The sequence below is a fragment of the Phyllostomus discolor genome, chromosome 14 (assembly GCF_004126475.2).
Source record: "Phyllostomus discolor isolate MPI-MPIP mPhyDis1 chromosome 14, mPhyDis1.pri.v3, whole genome shotgun sequence".
NCBI lineage: Eukaryota > Metazoa > Chordata > Mammalia > Chiroptera > Phyllostomidae > Phyllostomus > Phyllostomus discolor.
The window spans coordinates 14,062,598-14,087,173 of record NC_040916.2 but is presented as its reverse complement, the minus strand read 5'-3'; the positions used below and the strand labels follow the sequence as shown (position 1 = coordinate 14,087,173).

Here is a 24,576-nt window from a genome sequence, read left to right as displayed (position 1 = left end):
CCAAGAAGAATCTATGGGACTGTCAACCAAGTCCACAGGCTGGAAAATCCCTTCGAACATTAACAGTTGAAAAACACAATGTAAACAGGAAAAAAGAGGGACGGTTGTAAGCTGCTAGAGACCAGGCAATACTATTCGGTTTGTTCAGTGGCGGAGCTGCCCAGTCTAGCAGCGCCACTTTGCATGTCTTTTGAATGCATGGGGATTCCACAGACTACATTATTCTTAGTGAAGCTAAGCCACCACTTGCAGACTAATTTATAGTAAAGATATGTCATAAATACATCCAAATCTAACTGAGTAACCGAATTTTTCAAATTTCTTTCTTTATAGTAAAGTAGACGGAAGGCTGACATGACACCATGCATATCTGTTTGGCTTGTCAGTGTATCTCTCTCTGTAAGTTAGCACAGAGCTTGGAATGTAATAACTGCGCAAAAAAAAATCACATGTTGTTGGATTAATTAATTTATTTTTGTTGATATTCATGACATCTATTCCAAACACTGTGGAAATGAATTTATTTTTATTTATTTTATTAAGTGGAGGATATTTACACGAAGACAATTGTTTAATGTTTTCACTGGTCCTTTTTTTGAAAACTGGGTCTTACTCAGTAATGCTATAGATGTAAATGTGTAATGGAGTAGACCAGATGTATCAACATCCCAGTTACCCCAGAGAATTCCTGTGACATTTTTGACAATAGATTTTTGATTTAATAATTCATTTTCAAAAGTCTTTTTTTCTGCCATAGAAGTGGAGTACCATTGGAACTTTGAATAACTCATGTTTTCTGTTAAGTTGAGATCCTGTGAATCTATGTGCATGAGGCAAATGATCGCTGTAGCAGGGTCCTGAGATGCTGGCAGGCACAAAACTCTCAGAGTCAAGTGAGAGTTTGGAAATGGTCCCGTATTCCATCAACAGTTTTAAGTACCTGTTATTCACAAGGCACAGTGTAACATGCAAGGGACGTGGAGTATCGACTGTAATGCCATATGGAATAACATGAAAGCCATAGACGCTACCTCCACAAATTTATAATCTGATAAATAAACAGAGAAAGAGCAGCTCAAACAAAGCGGTCAGCATCGGGTGAGGCTGCGGCTCACAACCTGGGTTCACTATATAGGAAGAGGCAAAAGGACCCCATCGAGGGACTCCGCCTGCACACAGGCTCACACTGAGCTTCCAGACTGGCAGACAGAAGCTGGTAGTCGGCTGGTGGGAGTAGGCGGCGGGAGGCACAGCACAACCACTGGAGACGCAGAAACGTGGTATCAGAATCAAATTCACTTTCCTCTCAAAGGCAATGTACTTCTCCTGCTTTCATTACCTTTGGTTTCTCTCCGGCACTGATGGGGCAAATCCCTGATGGGGGTCACCCTGCCCAGAAAGCCCCTTAGTGGTGTCTACCATGGCCACAGTCATCTGCCTACTGTGCCATTGTGGCCCAACGGTGGAGCGTGTGAGCATCACCAGCTGGTTTATGCAGTCCTTCCGGTACATATATGCCGTCACTTTGAGATAAAGGGTCTCCAGGAGCTGGAGGTGTGTCACGGCTGTGCCATCATGTCTGACCCCTAGAGTGTCCTGGGTGTGATGGATCTTGTGGAGGCCCTTCTCGAGTGCTGTGTGCGGATGGCCCAGTGGGAGCTGGCCTTCATGGGGCCTGATCACGTACCTTGGGGGCATGTTCTTCATCACCCGTGGCACTCCAGGGCCACTGTGACCAGGATAGGCTACATGGGCCAGCACAGGGTCAGGGAGAGCCTCAGAGTGTGGGTCTACCCTGGGGGCACATGGAACAACAATGGGGACCTGCCACCTTTCAAGAAAGGTGCCCTTCACCTGGCCATGCAGAGCAGGTGCTCCTCATCCCTGTGGTGTATTTCATCTTCTACGGCCCGAGACGACACTGTTTACTTCAGGAATGGTCCAGGCATAGGTGCTGGATACTACCCTCAGCAGGGGCCTCACCATGGCTGACATGCCCAAGCTCATGGACACAGGCCACCAGGCCTTGAGGGCCACCTTCTTTCACATGTCTGAGATGCTCCAGGAGAACAGAACAGGGCCACTGTATACCTGGTGCCCAGCCTGCCCAGTGGCCAGGGCCAGGGGCTGGGCAGGACCTAGCTAGTGAATGGACAGAGGGACAGCACCCCTTCACCTGTCAGATGCCAAATGTTACTGCGTCCTATTCCTGGAGCCCTCCCACCCCCAGCCCTTATTCAGGCCCCTTACTGTCACTAGTCTGGGGTCCAGTCCCCTGACGTCCTCTCAAAGGAGAGTCAGCCAGACTCTCCTTAGTCTCTCAGGGCAGGTGCAAGCCCATCCTCATGCCTTCAGGATCCAGGGGTAGGAGCCACCTGTGGGGCTCCAGGTGGACTAGGCCCTGGAAAGAACGGCCAGAGGTCAGGCCTCCTGCCCTCCTGCCCCATGCCCATGGGGTGCACTGGCAGGCTTTAGGGTCCTGGCCACAGCTTTCATCAGATCCTCAGGCAGAAGAGGAGTTCTGGGGGACCCAGGACCTCAGAGAAGGCCTCAGCCAGAAACCAGGGGCTGCCCCTCCTGCTCACCTTGGGGAGCAAATCGGCTGCATCGGTACTGCACTCGGTTGGTTACTTTTCATAAATGAACTCTTGCAAGTACAAAAGAAAAAAGTGGGGAAGGGGCAGTGGTGAGAAGCCTACCAGTCTGCTGACAGAAGCAGCTCCGAAAATCAAGGTTGGTTGGCATTTCACTCTATGTTTCTTTTTATTTGCAGAACCTCCCAAAGTCACTGTGATGCCCAAGAACCAGTCATTCACAGGAGGGTCTGAGGTCTCCATCATGTGCTCTGCAACAGGTTACCCCAAACCAAAGGTCGCCTGGACCATGAATGATATGTTTATCGTGGGTTCACACAGGTACTGGGTTTGTATCATGTTCTTTGTTTTTACTGAGTGAGAAAAGTGAAGGAAATTTAAGGAAAAAACTAATCTGACCAAACCCCTATTGTTAAGGGAGGTTTGACCAAAATCCATAGTTTTCAATTTTCTAAACAGGAAAGGAAATGTCAATAAAATATAAATCACAATATGTCAATAAATGATGGATCTATAGTATTTGAGGTTCTGAAGTCTTGAATTCAATAGCTGGGGTCAAGTGCTTTCCAATACATTGTGTTGAAGACATAAACCTGTGACACTTGGTTTGCCTTGAGTATTTGGAATGAGGATACTAAACTTCCTGTGGGGTTAAGCAATGTGCAGTCTTCACCCTGGGATTCAACAGGAGAGAGCAGAGGCAAAGGACAGAACAGTAGCTGTAAATAAAGTGTGTGCAGGCATTCTTTGTAATCCCCGTTCACTTTTGCCATACTCCATTGAAATGTGTGTGTGTTTCTTTTTCTACTGGTTGCTTTTAAAAGACACTGAATCCTCTCACGCTCAAAGAGCATAATGAACATGTGAAACATAAACAATGACGTTTCCAGCTACTGGCTTCCATTACTCTGGGTCTGGCATGAGGAGGAGGGCTCAGGTATGAGCCAGATTCTATGTTCAGACTCATCAGTGACCCACTGTGTGACACCAGGCCTAGGGTCTCCCACGTTTTCATTTTGAGGAACCGTTCAGCATAGTGGTTCACATAGCAAAAGATGCCTGGGTTCAGGTTTCACTTTCTCCACATACTCAGTCTGACTTTGAGTGACTTATAGAACCTCTTTGCTCATCTGTAAAACAGAGATAATAATAGTATCTAACTTACTGGGTTGTTTTGAAGATTTAAAACATTAATAAATGTACAGCTCTTAGAGTGCTCCCTGGTTCATAGCAAGTACTGGATACATAGGATGTATTATTATTATTGTTATTATTATTATTACATTTCTGCTTATCAAATGAGATGTTAGTCATTTCTACTTTCACCATCAAAAATGTAATTCTAAAATATTTGAAAATATTTGGAAGAAAGATTCCTGATGTTATTAGTAGGCTATTATCAATTTTATTTTCTTTATGTCCATAGGTATAGGATGACCTCAGAAGGTACCTTATTTATAAAAAACGCAGTTCCTAAAGATGCAGGGGTCTATGGCTGCTTGGCGAGTAATTCAGCTGGAACAGATAAACAGACGTCTGCCCTCAGATACATTGGCAAGTATAATCAGTGCTAAAGACAATTAAAATAGGTTGAATGTCATATTAAACAATGTAAAAGTACTTTGCTGAGAATATTAGGAATGAGTTATACCTAGTCTTATGATTTATTATTCATTTTCACACAATGATGAAAGCAAATATTGTAACTACTTTAAGTTAAAAGTTAAGAAATGAATAGCTTCATTAAGAAATCAAGGAAGCCACATTCATTTATTAGGTTGAGTACTTTTTTGGTGGAGTCTACAGGGTTTTCTGTGTACACTATCGTGTCATCTGCAAACAGTGACAGCTTTGCTTCCTTCTTTCTAATTTGGATGCCTTTTATTTCTTTTTCTTGTCTGATTGCTGTGACTACAACTTCTAATACTATATTGACTAGAGTGGTGAAAGTGGACACCCTTGTCTTGTGCCTGATCTTAGGGGGAAAGCTTTTAGTTTTTGCCCATTGAGTATGGTGTTGGCTGTAGGTTTTTCATATATGGCCTTTATTATGTTTAGGAATGCTCCCTCTATTCCACTTTGCTGAGTGTTTTTATCATAAATGGGCGCTCTACTTTATCAAATGCTTTTTCAGCACCTATTGATATGGTCATGTGGTTTTTGTCTTTCATATTGTTTATGTGGTGTATTACCTTTATTGATTTGTGTATAGTGTGGGAGATTTCCAGATTGTCCACAGAGTTGCCTTCTCACAGTTCATCTCTTTTCTGCAATATTTCACTTACTAATTAACAAAGTCAATATATATATTTTAGTTTAATTAAACTTCTATTTTATATTTTCTTATATTCAAAACTGTTTATGACATTTCTGTCATTTATCTTTTCTAGATATTACTTTCACTTTCATCTTCAGTTTTCCCCCAAACTCAAACATTTATTAAAGATTAATTTATTACAGTTATCCAATAATACAATATTCCATAATATAATATGTATTCTCATATATAATATAATATTCTAATATATAATGTTACACAATCAAATAATATGTGTAGACTAGAATATTTAATTTAATTTGGTCTTTTTTTTAAGATTTTATTTATTTATTTTTAGAGAGGGAAGGGAGGGAGATAGAGAGAGAGAGAAACATCAATGTGCGGTTGCTGGGGGCCATGGCCTACAACCCAGGCATGTACCCTGACTGGGAATTGAACCTGCGACACTTTGGTTCGTAGTGCTCAATCCACTGAGCTATGCTATCCAGGGCTAATTTGGTCTTTCTTAAAGAAACAAAGGCCAATGGCATAGATGTTCAATGTTAGTTTGTTAACTGAATAATTAATGGCTATTTGTCATTCATATTAATGTAGTGAAACAAGCAGTGGAGAGGAAGGGGTTATAGAGTTATAGTCGGTATGTGTAGGTGAGGGAGGTAACAAAAGTGTCATAAATATTGCACCTGAAAACTGGGAAAGAAATGGTCTCATTTATAGAAATGGGGAAGGCACAGGGCAAATAAGTTGAGAAGGGAAGAGGGCTCAGATTTAGAAGTGGCTGAAAATGTTCACAGAACACCCAGCCAGAGAGAGAGCAGACAGTTGGGAATGTAGAAAGGAGATTAAAACAGACTGCATTGCAGAGATGAATTTGGGTTCATTTTCAAAGAAGACAAACTATTGGACCCATTTATTTAACTTATTCATTACTTGGAATATATAAAATGCAATGCTGGAGATTGTGGAGTGTAAAATTTTTTAATGTGTATTACCCAGAGTCCTTATTTTTAAGTGCTTGCATAATGGGAGTGCATATTCTTAAAGAACTATAATAAGGCAGACAAATAAGTATTACAGGAGAAGGTAGGTAGAGGGGAAGATTAATTCCTACTAGGGAGTTTGCAAATATTTCTCAAAAGACAGGATTTAAGCTCAGTGTGGAAGAATGACTGAGATTTAAAGAGTTGTGACAAAGGGCATTTCAGGCAGAGGAAACATCTTTAGCAAAAGCAGGAGATGGAGAGTAGGGCATATTTTGGACAACCAGTGTTGCGCCATGCACTGTGATGAGTAAGAAACCATAATGGAGGGTAAGATAATATTACCAGTTACGATTTTTGAAAGCCAAACTAGGGAATTATGAAAAACTAACAAACAAGACAGCTCAGTTGACTAGAGCATTGTCCCAATATGCCAAGTTTGCAGGTTCAATCCCTGGTCAGGGCACATACAAGAAGAAAAAACAATGAATGCATAAATAAGTGGAACAACAAATCTCTCTCTCTCTCTCTCTCTCTCTCTCTCTCTCTCTATCTCTATCTTTCCTCCCTCTTTTTCTCCCCCTCTTTCTCTCTCTCTGTCTCAAAAAATCAGTAAATACAAAACTGAAGGTTTTCTAGTAGAGGAGTAACATGATCTTTGAGAAGCTAACTCTTTTTTAAACTGACCTCAGTTCAAGTTAGAAAGTTCTAAAAAGTCCACTTAAAGGAACAACATGTGAGTGAACGAAAGCATTAGGCAAAGGGGATGAAGCCAACAGAGCTAAGGAAGGAAACTTAGAGAATGTCTATAGTTAGCATCACAGGAACAACGTAGTCAAAACTGGGAGACTACTTTTTATGGATAAGATGTTTAACCTTAGACTACAGCTCTCTTTCTGTAGTTAAACATGATTATCCCTAAATCATCTGCAAAATGTTATAACAGATTCCCTTGCTGTTGTATTATCCTTAAGTCCTAATGTAGTCAAGTCAGTGTTATCGCCATTGCTCTTTTGCTATATTTTTATTATTATTTTCCTTCTTTCTGCTCCTTCAGTATTGTTTCTAAAAGATGTGTTCAGCTTTCTAAAAATTTTCTTTCCTTTTATACCTCTTTTTTTCCTAAAGACTGTTCAATTAATTTTCTAAATGTTTTGGGCTCTGTTTTAGCGGAATTATTTTTGTCTCATATGTTTTTTTGGCCTTCATAAATAATCGTTTCAACACACACATCTACATGCATATGCTTGTAAGAGTTCCTCTCTGTGTATAAACACTGAAATAAACACATGTGCATGAATAATGATAGATGGTTTTATTGGTTCACCTAGTAAATGTAGACAAGGTGCATGCGGCATTGTGCTAGACATTAACTGTTTGTATGTTTGTTGCTTTCAGAAGCCCCAAAGTTGATCGTAGTTCAGAGTGAGCTCTTGGTGGCCCTTGGGGACACAACAGTTATGGAATGTAAAACCTCCGGTGTTCCTCCTCCTCAAGTGAAATGGTTCAAAGGTACATTTCTTAAGTATGTTCATGTCTGGACTTTGTTTTGTTTTGTCTTTTTTTTTTTAAGAAAAATGATTTGTTAAAAGTTTCTTTTGGTATGTGACTTAGCAGCCCCATAAAATGTGTTTATGATCTCACTAGAGACAATAGGTTAAAATCCTGAGCTCTGCATTTCGGGATTTGCCATCTGGTGTGGATTACAGGACCGTGAAAATCAAAGCAGGAAGAGTTCGCCTTTGCTAATCCAGCTGAACGTTCTCTTTGTTAGTTTAGGATTGTTTCCTGTAAAAAATTGTCCAAGGAAATTGTTCAGTTAACGTTGAAAATAGCTTCACTGATTTCAGTTCCCTTTTAAGATAATGGCTCCCACTGTTAGAAAGTTTTCTAGATTCTCAAGCATACTTTCGATAAAGTGCTCAAAGAAAGACACAAGTTGAAGCTTAACATTGAATGACTTTATCATTTGTCTGCCTATATTTGTAACAAAGATACACCCCTGTGCTTCTATAAGAAAAGAACAACTGTGTACTGCTTGTCCGTAGTCAGAATCCACTCAGATCCTGGTCCGGGCTCAGATGCTGACAGCGTATATCTGCGTAAAACATCCTGCTTCTGTTTCTGTCTCCTTTCTTCCAACTCATGAGAAAGAAATATTCCCACAAACACCCTAACAGGGAGGTTGCTAGGATTATTGAGATACTGTTTCCAAAATACTTTTTAATCTTCATATGAAAAATGCTAAATAGTACAAAGCACTATTGTTATGATTCTGTTTGTTAAATCACAGACATTTCCATAGCAACGGGTTGATGTCATAATCACAAAATTATTAATTCACCTCAAGTTCAAACGCTTAGGGAACATGAGGTGAAAGAGAAAGGCTTTGTCTAGAAAACAAACCCTTTCAAATAACACGAATCAAAAACAGGGAGGGAAGCTAGGAGATAATACCATTTTTAATGTTTTTTGTGTTAAATGATATTTAATCTTTATGTTTTCTCTGACAAGAAAGCATTTCAGGATTTGCTTCTCAGCTGGGTTTAGTTCAGTTTACATAAACTAATTCTGGTCATTTAAAAATGCTTAAATCTTTGAATTATAAAGGAAATAGATATCAATTTCAAGTGCACATCATGATTAAACAGATCCCCAAAAATGTATTACAGTGGCAGTACTTTATGTCAGTCTGTAGTGTATGTTAAAAATAAAAAATTTTAAAAGCCACGGGATCTGCTGATTTCTCTGCAGTCACAAGGAAAGTCTTTTATTATCCAAAATTGAGGCTAGTTTCCTAAATAATTTAGTCTTCATGTCCGTCGTGGTTCCAAAAATGGCTTGAGAGGTAAAGGAAGAGAGAGGGAGTCATGTGGCCACTTCATGAAGGATTCTAGAATGGACTTCCCTTTAGTTTCTTCTTTCAGCCATAGGTGTTGGAGCTTAATGGGCCCAGTAAATAATACCCCATGTCTCTAAGTTATGAACCAACAGAGCTAGAACGTGGGCGTTAAATCCTGACAGGCCATGTTGGAGAGCACACTCCAACGTTCACTAACAATAGGCAGAGTGGCCCTGCGCCCCACTATCAGGCCAGCTTACTCTTCTGCTTACTTATAAGCAGAGTCTGGATCTGCAAAGGCAAAGCTAGTGGACCAACTCTTCTATATGCAGACTGCTCCAAAAAGAAAGGGGGTGGAGGTACCGGCCCCCCTGTCTCACCTCTGAGGTAAGACCCCAGGACGTGTAGAGAAATCTTACCTGATAGAAACTAGAGGGGCAAAGAAGAATTGTTACCCTACTCATAAGAACACTTTTTATGCATACCATTTTTTTTCAGGCAATTCTGATTGAAGAAAGTTGGTGGCTATTTATTTGTTTAGTTAGTTATTATAAGAACATGAGATCTACCTTTTTAACACATTTTATTTTTTAAAATATTTTATTTATTTGTTTTTTAGAGAGGAAAAGGGAGGGAGAGAGAGGGATAGAAACATCAATGTGTGGTTGTCTCTCGTGCACCCCCTACTGGGGACCTGGCCCGCAACCCAGACACATGTCCTAGACTGGAAATTGAACCAGTGACCCTTTGATACACAGTCTGACACTCAACCATTGAGCTACACCAGCCAGGGCTAGTTTCAAGTGTACAATACAGTATTGTTAACTACAGGCAATAAGTGGTACAGCAGAGCTCTAGAACTTACTCATCCTGTATCACTGAAATGTTATACCTGTTGAACAATAACTCCCCCTTTTTCCTGTTCCCCACCCCAGCCCTGGCAGCCACCATGTGTTAGTAAATTGTATTCCATTCAGACACTCAGAGAAGTGGAATTTCATTAGTACAAATGGCCGGCAAAACCTTAGATTTTTCATATTTAAAAACGAGCAACATTAAGTGGGTTCAAAAGAGCACAGGGACACTATTAAAATGTTACATGAAGGATATTTCTGCTAAAATATTAAAGAAACTGGACTTATTTGTTTAGATCAGTGGTTCTTAAAGTCTAGTTAGTCAGGGATCCCTCCAGGTTCCCCATAGTTCTTTGCAGAGTATCCAGGAGGTCAAAGTTATTTTCCTAGTGATACTCAGATGTTACGTGTCTCTGGCATACACTGTCTCATGAGCATATACTGGAGTTTCTGGAGGCTATGTGACATCCAATAAAGTGAATGCAGGAGCAAATTTGGACACCCAGCTGTCTTTTATTAAGCTGGAGATTATTCTAGAGATTTGAAAAAGTGTGCAACAATGCCACTTTTCTCACTAACTTCATTTTGTTTGGGGAAATGTAATTATTTTTTCATAAAATATGTTCATTATGTCAAAATGCCATGAGTTATTATACAAGAAATTCATACATTTAAAATTATTCCAGTTTCATTTTCTAAAATGCTAAATATAAGTAACTATAATCCATAACAAAACTTTGTAAAGTCCCCAATAATTTATAAGAAAACCATTGAGACAAACATTTTTGAGAACCACTTCTAAAAGGATTTTATGCCAAGGATAATGATCTCTGTTAGTTTTTACATTACAGAGACCAGAACTGAATTGAAACTACAGCTGGTAGTGATTGTTAAATCCTAGAATAGATTGTCAGGAAAATTTATACACAGGGTCCGGTAAAAGTAAGGCCTGCTTGAGTGTGGTTGGGAGGGTAACAATATGGGTGTCATAATTTATAGTTTTCATTTGAATATTTTACCTAAAATGTCATATGGTATGCTTGAATGTGATGTTGTTAATGTTACAGAATTACATGCTTATGATTTTGTAATAAAAGATTTTGTAATAAAACAGGGGTGTTATTTGTGCCCAGCCCTGTATATTACTATGTATAGCATTCTTCTACTCTTATATTAAAACTAAAGCTCCTTTCATTTTCATTGCACAGCTTTGTATTTCCCTATGGCTTCTCCAGAATCTCCTAACTAATTTTTTAGTAGAAATAAAGAAAGGAGAGAGTCTTATGTGAACTTGATCAAACCAGTGTTTTCCACTTGGCATTCTGTTTCAGTACTGCTATTCTTCAAACATTGCTATTTTGGAAAGAAAGAAAAAGTAACCAGCCAAAAGGTCTATATTTCATCCTGTTATGTGCTCTGACATATACAGAAGAAATAAAGGAGAAGGAAGTTCCAAAAATCTAAATGCATTGTAGTTGCAAACATTTTAATCCCCGATGAACAGCTAGGTCAGAATGCATCCTCCCTATGTGGGAGGAGAGTTTGTGTCAACATCATCTGCTTTTATTTATGAAAATTTCCCAGAGGCACATAGACACGCCTTTAGTTGCTTCTCTTTCTCATGTGGTATGTAGTAGCAAGCTTGGGACGATTGGGGTTTTAAGTATCAGAATGCTGAAAATACTTTATTTTTGGCATTGGTGGTTGCTAATATATTTGCGTGTGTGTGTGTTTGAAAATTTATGGCTCCTTTGACCTCTTCTCTTCCCAAAATTATAAAACAAAAAGAGAATTGTCCGTTTGTTGCCTTGAGTCTATGGATTGGTGTTTTTCATAGTGTCCTAGAGAATTACTAGTTCTGGGGTTTTCTTTGCCCGTTATCCACTAAGGAAGTTACTTCTGTGGCCTCAGGCCCAGGACACATGACTGGGCTACTACTGAGTGACCTTTTGCAAAATATCTTTTCAGACTTGACATCTGGGCATGCGCTAAAACCCTGTGAGCAATGGCCCTGAAATCCCCTGGAAGTTTTCAGGACCTCCATGGAGTGTTTGATATCACCCTTGACGGAAACAAATTAAAGATATAGACACTGAGTTGGCAGTAAATATCAGTACTGGCTTGTTTTTTTTTTTTTTATACTTGTTGTTCTGGTTAGTTCTGTTCTTGAGAGAGGAGATAGCCGGAGGAGGGGAAGCATAAGGAGCAGCGACCCTAATGCACAGATTCGTTGATGTATGGCCTGCCTTCAGATAGGAATGGTTCTCAGGGGATTTGAGGTGCTGCGAAAACACACAGCCCAGACGGGTGACTGAGATATAACTAAGCTTTTTTGGGTCATCACACCGTCACTCTGAGGTCAAATTCAACACATAGTTTCATCCCCCACACATTTATCCCCTACCTGCTTGTCCCCAAACCCCTATAACTCCAACTTAAAGAACTTCAGTGAAGACAAGGTCTGTCTGGAGAAAGTCCAGCCATTGTTAATATAACAAGAAAGGTTTGCCTGGCAGCTGAGGAGAGTCGACTGGAGTGCACATGCGTGAACGATGATGACTTCACTGTACTAGTCCGTGAGGGAGGTAGACTCCTTTGGGTGAGCATGTGTGCTGTGTGGCTGTCACATTCAAAATGATTGAGCAAGTAGAGCAATGAATCTGCATCAAATTTTGCATTAAGCTTGAACATTCCTCCATGGAAACTATTCAGATGATTCAGAAAGCTGCAACTATAGGCAATTAGTGATTGGCAGCTTCGTCATGACAACACACCCGCTCACGCATCTTGTCTTGTGTGCAGAGTTTTTTTTTGAAATATCAAATCACCAAGGTGACTCAGCCTCCCTACAGCCCAGAGTTGGTGCCCTGCGACTTCTGTTTTTTCCTAAAATTAAAATCACCTTTGAAAGGGGAGAGATTTCAGACCGTTGATGAGATGCAGGAAAATACAACAGGGCAGCTGATGGCGACTGGGAGAACTGTCTGAGGTCCCAAGGTGCCTACTTTGAAGGGGACCGAGGCATCACTGTCCTGTGTACAATATTTCTTAACATCTTGCTTCTTCTTCAATAAATGCCTCTTGTTTCTCATCTTACTTGGCTGGGTACTTTCTGGACAGGCCCTGTAGTACATACTTCATAGAGGTATCCTGGAGATTGATATGACACCTCTCTTAGCTACTGTCAGAAGTTCCTTATCCATTCTTCTACCAATAAGCTCTTCCCTACTCTCTTTAGCTAAGCTGTGGTTCCTTCTTACCCAGACACCCTCAGCACCCTCTCAGGCAACTCACACAAAACCTATCAGCACTCAGCAAACCGAAAACCTGGTCGTTAACCAAACCAAGAACACCTGTGGTCGGTCTCCTGCGCATTTCTGGGGTGACTGGAATTCAGCCGGCCCCATAGATGGTGGAAATCTCTTTTCAACCCTCATCTCCTATTCCCCATTCCCTCTTACTTGACACAGCCCTGGTGACAGCCACCGTCCTGTCCCAGTCCCCCAGTGCCGCTTCAAAGAGTCTGCTCTGATTTCGGTACCTGTGCATTAGGAAAGACTCGTCCATAAATCACGTAGGGCCAGATTTTTGGCCATACGTTGGCTCGTAGAATTATACAGACTAATAAATCAGCTCAGTGCCAAGAAACACTTCATTCTTGCACTGCAAAAACGTTGTTTAAGTGTCTGCATTGTGCCAGACACTTGTATTTAAAAATTTTACAATCAGTTCTCTTTAGAAGTTTTGAAACCAAACCAATAGCAAACTATGTAAATACTTTCAGCATTTCATGTTCTCCCCTTTGTTTTGACTTAGGGGATCTTGAGCTGAGGCCCTCAACTTTTCTCATTATTGATCCTCTCTTGGGACTTTTGAAGATTCAAGAAACTCAGGATCTCGATGCTGGCGATTATACATGCGTAGCTGTCAATGACGCTGGAAGAGCCACCGGCAAGATAACGCTGGACGTTGGCTGTAAGCATCCCCACTCTGACGGACAAGTTTGTTTTAAAATTGATCTGCTTTTTCTTTTTCTGTGCTCATAACTTTGAAACAATTGCCTGGAAATATTAGTCAGAGAAGCAAAATTAGACTTAGCATTTATGACTATTAATATAATAATGGTAGGTAGCATTTACCAAGTGCTTTCTGTGGACCATGCATGACACTAAGAACTTATACGTGTGTTATCTCATTAAATGCTCATAACCATTTTAAGGGGAAGATACTATCATCGTCTCCATGATATAAATAAGGAAATGGAGGGGTAAATAGGCTAAGCAATGTATGGCCGCAGACGTATGGAGGGGCGGAGCCTGAATGTTTGAACCCAGGTTGTCTGACTTCAGATGCTGTAGGCTTTCTCGGTATATCGTCTGTTGCCAAAATTTTTTCAATACGGAATCATTCATTGTGACACCAAATTCCTAAGTAATAACATCTGGAGGCCATAAATTAGACTTTGGCCCTAAACATCATTTGGAGATGTTGATGACAGCAAAGGTAGCAGATTGTGCTTTTTACTTTTTTTCTTAAATTTGCTAGCAATGACTCCTCAGTGGATAAAATAAAGTACTAACTACAAATAAATGTCAGTCATAATGCGAAGGACACAGCATGTGCATGGCCAGTGTAGTCAGATTACTCAAGACGTTTGACCCTCCCTCCTTTGTCTCTCCAGCTCATGAAAAAATTTTTTTACATAGTATGGTAACACTTGAAATAAAACAGAGCTTTCTTTGTAGGAAAAAAGAACCTGGCAGCTTTGTTTTAGCAGATAATTCAAACATTTGCATCACTTAAACTTATATAAACTATGACATTTGTTAAGTTGTATTTGCATTTATGTATGATGATTTTCATGCCAAAGCTGTTTTTTTAAAAAAACAAAAACAAAAACAAAAGTTAGGAACTCTAAAGAAAATGCATATTTTAGGATAAAAATCATACAAAACATTTTGGTTCTATTGTCTTAATTCTTTAAATGAAAATCATGGCTCTCTTAGCTTAATATTTTGTATCATATAAATTTTTTTCTCGTGGGGTCTTATATGGACCCCTCCCCCTCGGCTATCTGGTGAATACTCTGCCTTCTTAGTATTATGCCCTTGGAGCAGAATCAACAAAGCTGGAAATGGCCACAAAGACCGCTGTAGAATCTGCCTAGGGTATATGGCCATATATGTTGGGACCATGACTAAACTCTGTGGTATTAAGAGAAGTGCCTTGGAAGTAAGACTGGAATCTCTGGGTGCGGGGTATTGAATCTACCAGCAGAGCGTAAAACACAAGTACTGCCTTTGGTGACATAAGGTCCAAATGAGGAAGGTCACTAGATAAAGAATTTGTATTTTCAGGAAATCTACTAAGTACATTCCTTGGCATTTTCTAGTTCTGCTTCTCCTTTCCTCTGGCACACAACATTCTTTTTTTTTAAGGGTTCAAAAACAATGTTTTATTTTTTTTATTGTTGTTTAAGTACAGTTGTCTCCATTCCCCGCCCCCTGACTCCAGCCATCCCCACCTCCCACACCTGATCCCACCCCCACGCCTTGGTTTCGCCCAAGTGTCCTGTATACAACATTCTTTCCCAGTTATCTAGCTCTGGAGGAAGAGGGAAAGAGCCTCAGTCATTGTTCCCAGCAAAAAAGAAATGACTCCCTCCTCCTCCAGGAGAGAAAATTAAATACCTAACACATTAATTTGCTTACTTACTGCCTTCTTGATAATCTTTTCAGCTTCTGGGCTTTCCAGGTTCTCTCTTCTGACTAGCGATAAGCCATACAAGGATGAGGGCTACCTCTGCTGGGATGACCTGTGCTGGGTTAGAAAGCACCCTAAGAAATGTTTTGTATGTATCCTTTATTTTTCACACTGAACTTTGCTTTATCTTCACTCATATTCAAGATCTTCACTCTATGACCCTTTCTAAAACAGAGACTTTTTCAACTGTTGTTCCTGTAATCGTTCCAATGGAATCATTCCCATAAACTCAATCGTTTGCTTACTCTAACCTTGATTATTGTTAACGATTGTCCAGTAATACCAAAGTCAGCGCCTTGCGTTTCTGTCATGCCTTAACTATTTTCGCATTCGCTATTAAAAAGTCCTGGTCGTTGTACCTTACAAAGTGTGATTATCCACATAAAACTGTCATTCCATATCCTGGGACGTATAGGATGTCACTGCCAAGATCTGTGCAAATGACAATGTGATGATGGCTGTGATTATCACTATGAGGTTGAAAAGCAAGCAAAAAAAAAAAAAAGGAGTGCTCCAGATTTTCCCCAGAATGGTATCAAGTGGTTAGGAGAATGGGCTCTGGAAAGAAGCTGGATTTTCTGCCTGGCATTGAATAGCACCTACCTGATGGGTTGGTCGTAAAGATGAAACGAGACATCATTACTACCCACCTGCATTCAGCGTGCCGGTGGTTACTGCTGTTCTTCTGCAGCTGCTTAATGGCACTTGTATCAGTAGGTGAATAGTGACTTCACAAACTGAGCACTCACTCTGATACTTTGAGTCCTGGAAAATAATGTAGACAGGCATATGTAACAGTGGCATGATATTTCAGATTAGGGGTTAGACTTCTAATGTGAAAGTCATTGTTTCCACCTGATTTTTTTTTAAAGATCTTGAGACAAGTTAGGTACTACTATTAGTAGTGAATAAGATTATTCATTCTATTTTATTTTATGTTTTGGATTACGTGTACTTTATTTTTTGTTTTTTAAATGTTTTTATTGTATTTTTTCCATTACCATTTAGTTCCCTTATACCCACCTCCCCCTGCAGTCACCACACTGTTGTCCGAGTCCATGAGTCCTTTTTCTTGCTCCCTCTACCCTCCAACCTCCTTGCCCTTTAGTTCCAAAACCGTTGGGTGTAAATCCAAGGAGCTTATGACTTAAGAAGGAAAGCATGCTGTTTTCCATATCACGTAATTGTTTTGGTTTTCAGATTGTTTTTTGTGGGCCTGTTACTTCACATCAGCTCTATTAGATCAAAAATTTTTTAATTTTATATTATTACAAAAGGACTTTCATATTGTTCTTGAGTTCTAGCTTCTTGTGGTGAGTCTCCTGTTTTGTATTTCTCATTGTCATGGCTGTGAGTTGTGGACATCTCAGGTCAGCAGGGCAAGGTACCAATGACTTCTATCCATCTTAAAAAGGGGTGGTGGATTCTGAAGTCATTTGGAAGAAGAGAAGATCGGCCACATCAAACACAGCGTTGGCCTGGCAGCGATATTATTTGCAGCATTCCACACCACACGGAGTTTGAGTGGTCGACTGCGGTTTCGTGTTTTGTGGTTTGGTAGAAACGAAACAGTGTGTTCATCCATGTTAGGAAAGAACAATCTCTGTGTGACTAATATTATGCAAGAGTTGTCATAGTGGAGTATATTTAATTATCATTAAAGGAACTGGAATAATTTTATGGAATAAGTGGAAGAGCAAGATGGCCAACCTGTTTGTAACTCTTATGTTTTCACAATAATGTGTACACACAGACACACCTATCAGTGACAGAACTGTACGTGCATTAACCCTGAGCAATTGGCAAAGTACTTGTAGACAAACATTTAAAGGATCACAGAAGATTCAACATAACCCTGACAGACTGTAATGCAGTAGCCAAAATTGAAATGAACAATAACTATATCAACTCTACAATACATATGATCAATGATAATTATTATTTGGGTGATAAATACTTGCTAAATGATTGATAAATATAAACATTCTCTCTCTAAACAACATGAAGTCAGAAATGCTGGTACCCCCATTTGTTCATGGGGATCTTTAGACCAGGGAGGTAAAATCATTTTCCAGGTTTACAGACTGAGAAGGAGGGGAAGTGCCATTTGAAACCACCTAATGGGCTGTAACTCCTGTGAGCAGCACAGCCTCCTCCATACAGGCCCAGCGTTTTGTGCCACAGTCACTTCTGCTCCCTCTACCCCGGTCTCTTAATCTGTTTGCCATCCGCCCAAGGTAATTCACTTGGAGCCCACATTGGCCACAGTCGGGACTAGGAAGTATTTAGGAGACTTGTTGGCCTGCGTTAGGAGTTGCTTCGTCTTTGAGGTTTGCTTGTCGTTGATGATGTCTTGGCTGCGTACCTAGTTAGTGCCTGGTACTCTCATTTGCCTTGTTTTCTGATACCAGCGCATATATCCCCTGACCTCGTGCCTGTCTTGTACCTGACACTGTTCCCGAAGCTTCTTCCCCCGGGATGACTTCCCCTGTCTTAATTGAGTTTTATGGGCACAGCTTGAGCTTCGCTTATCCACTTATATTGCAGTTGTTCTTGGCTTTCTTAGTTCTGAACATTCTCATTCCCCTGCATTCCCACTGACGGCTCTGCTCAGTTCAGTCGGTCAGCTTGGCTTTCTCCCAAGTCCTTGGTTGATCCCAGGCTCCTGCATATCTTTTTGCTCTTCTGGGTTTGTTTTCTGTCCCATTTTCATACTCCCCTACCCCCACTGTGAGCCTAACACTTCCTGAGGCTTTTACGTTTAACCTCAATTTTTCTGAAAAGCAATGAGCTCTTGAATAAATGACTATAATCACTTTAGAGAAAACTAACTGGCCTTATACACCTAGAATAAGCAAACAATGAGTTATTTTCTAAACCATTTTAAAATAGGTTTATTTTGCCTGTTATTTTATAAGTCAAATTCCCCTGTAGGTGGACTAAAAAACATCTAAACAGATGCACTGCTTCTTCTTAAAGTCAGTGCTCAATTATGGTATTTAACCTGTTTTACTTAGGTCCAATAAAGAAACAATAGGGTTTCTGAAATTGTCATGTTTCCTTGAAAATACAAGTTAAAGTGCACTGGGTCAAGGTTGTCATTAGCGTACACACTTCTGCAAACACACACACACACACACACACACACACACAGGATTACTGTTAAAGTGCTTTAATATTGATTGAATCATTTACAAAGATCTGGCATTCGTGTATCATGCACAAAGCACTATGTTAGTTGCTATAAAAGGTAAAAATATGGTCACAAAAATAAACTCTCTATGGAAAATCAAATGAATCACCTAATAAAAGGATAATGGTGGCCACTGCAGCGAGAGCGGTGCAGAGTGAGATCTCTGAGACCTCGGAGAGGGAAGAAATCCTATTTATTTGGATGGTAAGAGATGGTACCAAGGGGGGACCTTTGGACCTGGATTCAAGTATCATCACTATTTCCAGAGCCAAGATCAACAACAGACATTACATTCGAAAGGAAAGGCAGTAACACAGGTGCCCACGTGAGAAAGCTCAATCCTTGTCTAGAGCGAAGAGATCTCACTGCCCAGAGAACAGGATTTGTGTAGGGACACCATGGGAAATTAGGCTGCGACCTTAGCATGGGTTCCTTATATTTGACCAATAAAGAATGAGTGCTGCTTGGGAGACAAATGTACATCTGAGTCCCTGAGTTCTCATTGAGAAGGATGGATGTAACCTCTGTACCCATTTTTATTTGCCTGCCAAACAGCTCAAATATGGGCAGTTTAAGGAGCTCATAGAAAAGAGGAGGCTTATAAAACAAGAAAGGGCGGTGACTCTGGAGTCAGAGCTACCTGATTTTCAGTCATAGCTCCACTGTTCAATTCCACGTGACACTTAGCAAATTTGCTATGTGTTTCTCAGTTTCTTCATCTATAAATAGAGTAATAATAGTACCTACTGAACAGGTACCTCTCCTTGATACCTCCTCTTAGAGTTACACATAATCAGGTTTCATGAATTACCTCCAACAGCATCATATACATTTCTCTTTGCCTGGAGTCTCAAACATCATTACTCATGGTTACAGAGGACACACTGAGAACCTCATGTATTCAGGCTTGCTGACGGCATCCTCCCCGTGTTACATTCCTGTGTTTTCTGAAGTGTGCCTCTCACATATTTCTAATTCTTCCTCCGGTGTCCGTGGTTACCTGAGTTATGTGGATAATTATAGCCTTCTTATCTATAATTTTATAATTTCAGAGTCATCTCTTAGCTCTAAGATTTTAAGCACTCATTTTCTCTTTATCAAATAGTATCATCTGTTACTTTAATTTGTATCCCTAATCTCAAGCTTAAATGTCTTTAACCCAAAGATGTAAAAATAAGCAGTACTGGGAAGCAAGAATGTGACGTAGAATGGATATAATTTGTGATTAAATACTGTTAGCTTGTTATACAATGATCTATTAAAGAACGAACTCTGCTATGAATTAAGTTCATTTAAAAATTTGAGTAAGCTTTGGAAGGTGTCAAAATATTTCATTACAAGGCAAACTTATTTATAAGAAAGCTTAAAGATTTGAGCATAACAAAGATATGAGTATAACATAAAACTAAAATTGGATCTAGATTTCTAAAATGAAAGATTTCATTGAAAGTAATTCTGATTTAAATTCTCACTCTTCATCATCACTTTAAATAGTTGAAGTTCTTTGGGTCTCTATTCATTTATAAAGCAAAAGGAAATATCTTCTATTTCAATAGCAGACAGGAATACTTAAATGGTAAATTGATACTATTATGTGAACAGTGGTTTGATTCACATTCAGTTTGCTGACAGTATAATAATTAAGTTTATATTTAATGTGCCCGTATACTATCCCAATGACCTTTTCTGTTGTTGTTTTAAATATCTTCTAGCACCTCCAGTTTTTATACAAGAACCTGCTGATGTGTCTATGGAAATTGGTTCCAATGTGACATTACCTTGCTATGTCCAGGGTTACCCAGAACCAAAGATCAAGTGGCGAAGATTAGACAACATGCCGATCTTCTCAAGACCCTTCTCAGTGAGTTCCATCAGCCAGCTAAGAACAGGAGCTCTCTTTATTTCAAGTAGGTTAAAGGAAATATATTTTTATATAAGTACACACATATATTACACACTCATGTTTTACGCATAGGTGTTGCTGGGTTTCAAATAGTAACTTGAGCTTGCCAGTGCATTTGGTGTTTGTTGCATTTCACTTTAAACGCATATTGAAGTCTTGTATTTGGGAATCTTCATAAATGAAATTATATTTTATTTAAATATAAGCCATATCAAAAAGGCTTGTGAAGCAATATGACTTCCATATATATCATTGTTTCTTATTGCAAAGAGAGTCACCTGGGCCTCTTAGGTGGATAAGTGATCACATTTTATTGACTTCTGCACCAACTGTTGTAGAGAAAGGTAAAATAGTACTGGTAGTGAATATTAATGCATTATTTTTGGCCAAAAATACACAACCACATGTATAGGGATCCTGTACCCCATGGAAATTTCTTTATTAAAAACTAAATCTATCTGGAACAAAAGATTAAAATAAAATGTCAAATATTCCATGATCCAAAATCTTTCTCTATAAGCTGTTAAGCATCAGATATTTATCACCACTTTGCACTTTTTCAAATAATGTTGAGAATATTTGGATAGTGGCCCCAGAGGAGTAGAAACATTTAGATGATTAAATGGTTTTTTTAAAAAGTAATTGCATCTTTGTAGTATTTTGCAACAAGCCTCCAGTAATTGATTTCTGTGTTTATTAACAGTATTAAATGCACATTAACCACTTAAACTTTCAAATACAAATACGACTGTCTAATTACAAGAGCTCCAGTGTTCAGCTCTGTACTAGACTCTGTGTTGAAGACAGAGGTCAGATGTAAGTTGAGGCATCTTACAATCCACCGCCTGAATGCACAGCCACAGAAACACCTACTGGGAAATACTCACTGGGTTGGGTCACGTTGTGCAGGACCTAAATGGGCAGGCGAAGGAATGCATTTAATGACAATGAAAAGGAGGCTGCCAATCATCATAGATGGGGAAAAGCCGGTGAAAATGCCGTTTTAGAACAACTGTGTAGGGTGGGAGGAGAGATGAGAGAGAGGGAGGAGGGGGGGGCTCACGCAGTTACACAGGTGAGGGGATGGCGGGATGAGAAGCAGCCCGGAGGGAAAAAATTAGGCCTGTAAACAAATCAGGTAGAGGAGATAAAAGAACAGAAGAGCACAAGAGGGCACTGTATTGACCAATGACCATCCAGTTGTCCCAATTAAATCCTCTAGAATGAACTAGTGACTAGAAACTTAGTTCTTGGTCGTATTTTGTATTTCGGCACAAATCAGTCCCAGAGTTGATAATATAAAAAAATAGCTTGCTTAGAAGCGTTGGGTGACTTATTCACCAGGTGGTTTGCTGAATTTCCCTTTGCCAGTGAAGGTGTGCTGCGGTTGAGAGTAGGCACCGCCTGTGTTTTCCAGATGCTGCTCTGCAGTTAGTGTGCTTCTGGTTGACAGAGGAGTAGGATCTTTGCACCGCACGTTATCTGAGAGGGTGTGGAACTCTTCCTACAGGAAAGCTGCGTCTTTCTCTGTCCAAATCTCATCAGCAGATTAAGCTGTGCTTATTTTGGTTATGATACTTGCAAAGATGGCAGTCATTCCTCTATTTAAAATCTTCTCTTGCCTCCCCTATGGCTCTCAAGACAAAAGCACAGTCGTTATAAGGCACCAGGCTACCTCTTCCGGTTCAGTCTCCTTCCTGTATCTCTATGAGCTATAACCCAGTGGTCCTCCTCCTGGTCCCCCAACACCCTCTTTAATTAAAAATATTGTATGATATTCTTTGTATTAGCTTGAAAAATTTCATATGTTTGCTCTATCTACATAACAGAAATCATTTTAACATCTTAAATGTGGCACAAAGGAAAATAAAGTAATTTTGTTAAAGGGATAAGCATTTCAATTACTCTGGGACTTATCTGGTAATGTTTATATAATGTACATACACATTTATGTACATCACCGTGAATTTGACAGCTAACATGCAGAATGACACAGGAGTGTGGGGTTGATAACTCAAAAACTCCAAACTGGTGAAGTGATTTTCTAAAACAGTGGATAATGTACTTTCTTTCTTCCACTTATACAGAATTAGGTTGTAAGCTTATACAAAGAGGGGCAAAAGTAGGTTTACAGTAATGAGTATGTGAAACACAGTTTATTCTTGCATTATTATTTATTACTTATTGCATTATTTTCCATATAAACAAGTATAAAACTACTTTTGCCCCACCCCGTATAATTATAAGTGAGGTCATCAAATCCACTGAATTTCCAGTGGGACCTTCAGAAGTCTCGCTGGACTCGGGATGACTGTTCCTTTTGTGAATCCACTCCATGTGTCAGCTCCCTAGTTTTTGACAACTAAATGCCAATAGACTCCCCAATCCACTGGGCCAACTAAGAAGATCTCCCCTGCAAACCTCCAAAACGCCTCGAGAGTGGTGGTGCAGCTTCCCAATCTTTCTACAGACCACTATTTTCAAGTCACGCCTTTGCCTTTGCAGCCCATTGGGTTTGCACTGCCCTCCTTCCCCTCTGCGTGCTATTTAAGGTGCAGCTGCGATGTGTTCAGCCTCCCTTAGCTCCTCTACATGCCGCCAGTCCGTGTGCTCTCAGCTCCCATAGCTCATTGATGGAAACTCACACTGTGGCGTTAATTCACGCTGCAGTGTGAGTGTTGGCTCCGGAATGGCTCCTCCTCTAGAATGTCTACTGCCAGAAGGCAGTGCCATAGTATCATCCGCCCACAGCTCTCAGCGCTGTGCCTAGGGCATAGTTCGTGTTCCAGAGATGATGTTGAATGAGTAAAAATGATCTCTTATTTGTAGACTTATGGGCAAGTGATAAAGGAACCTACATCTGTGAAGCTGAAAACCAGTTTGGCAAGATCCAGTCCCAGACAACTGTAACGGTGACAGGACTTGGTAAGATCAGTTCAATGCTGAGACCCACGCTCTCCGAAGTCTCTAGCCTTCTCTTCCTACGTCATCTCTTGCCTGTCCTATTTTCATTTTTCAGCAAACCAGGTAAATATCTGCCTACTCGATTAACCTTCCCTCCCCTACCATATTTCATATTTTATAGGATGTTAGAACTGAAAATGGTCTTAAAGGTCACCTGCCCTAAGCTTCTTATTTTTCCCTTTGAAGAAATGAAGGTCGATTTCAACAAATTGATTTAAGTGTAAATATGAATACGTATACACATGCACATACATGTTAGAGTAGTGGAGTTCTTTTTTGTTTACCTTTTTCATAGTTACTATTTTAGATCATATGGAATTATTTTTGTGTGTGATATAAAGTAAGAATATATTTGACTTATAAGTAGTAAGACATTTATTTCAGCATCTTTCATTGAGTATTCTCTTCCTACTGATTAAAGTGCCCATTTGATCACATGCTAAATTTGTATCCCTATGTTTATTCCTTGGAATTCTATTTATGCACGAGTTCTACGTTGTTTTAATTATTACAGCATTTAGTGTGATTTTTAAATGTCAGTATATGTTCCTCATCAATATACTTTCATGAAATTTTCTTTAGGTACCTTCCTTTATTCATCTACATGTACTGAAATTTTCCAAGTAGAATCTCTTACGCATTTTGCTATGATTTATGTCAGATCTATTTATTGATTTCCAGAGAAGAATATCTTTACAACACTTCTTTAACCTTCCATCTGCGGGAATCTGCCTCATTTTATTTACTTGAGCAAATGACAGCCTCCTCCCCAGTCCTAGCCCTTCCAGTTTGTCCCTTCAGCAGTAAGCCCTATTTTCAGTTTTCAGAAGGAACTCTTACCATTTGCAATGGCATGGATGGACCTGGAGTGTATCATGCTAAGTCAAATAAGCCAGTCGGAGAAAGACAAATACCAAACAGTTTCACTTATATGTGGAATCTAATGAACAAAATAGACAAACAAATGAAGTGGAAACAGATTCATATGTCCTGAAGACAGTTCTGATGACTCCTCTTTTCCACTTGGAAATGTTTTCAGCTGCTCTCCACCTGTCTATTCAATATATGGCGAATTTCTCGGCTCAACATTTCTGGTCTCCCATGCCATAGACGTGATCTGTTACACTTTCTCCACTTCTGTGCTATCACCTGTCCTCTTGCCTTTCTCTTGTCTTCATAGGGTCCTTTATCTCTATTTTCCACTT

General features: G+C 39.8%; 1 protein-coding gene across 6 annotated transcripts in view; it reads left to right on the top strand.

Annotated features, from left to right (window-relative positions):
* Positions 1-24,576, top strand: part of HMCN1 (hemicentin 1) — a 397,788-nt gene that overhangs the window by 188,793 nt on the left and 184,419 nt on the right. For 3 of the 6 annotated variants that reach the window (XM_036015314.1, XM_028530624.2, XM_036015318.1), the window contains exons 12-17: positions 2,774-2,915; positions 4,021-4,148; positions 7,251-7,364; positions 13,365-13,523; positions 20,217-20,411; positions 23,237-23,332. In XM_036015314.1, coding sequence (XP_035871207.1) covers positions 2,774-2,915; positions 4,021-4,148; positions 7,251-7,364; positions 13,365-13,523; positions 20,217-20,411; positions 23,237-23,332 — 834 coding nt within the window. Of the gene's footprint in view, positions 1-2,773; positions 2,923-4,020; positions 4,149-7,250; positions 7,365-13,364; positions 13,524-20,216; positions 20,412-23,236; positions 23,333-24,576 lie in introns of all 6 variants that reach the window. The other 3 variants (XM_036015315.1, XM_036015316.1, XM_036015317.1) reach the window with 3 other exon arrangements.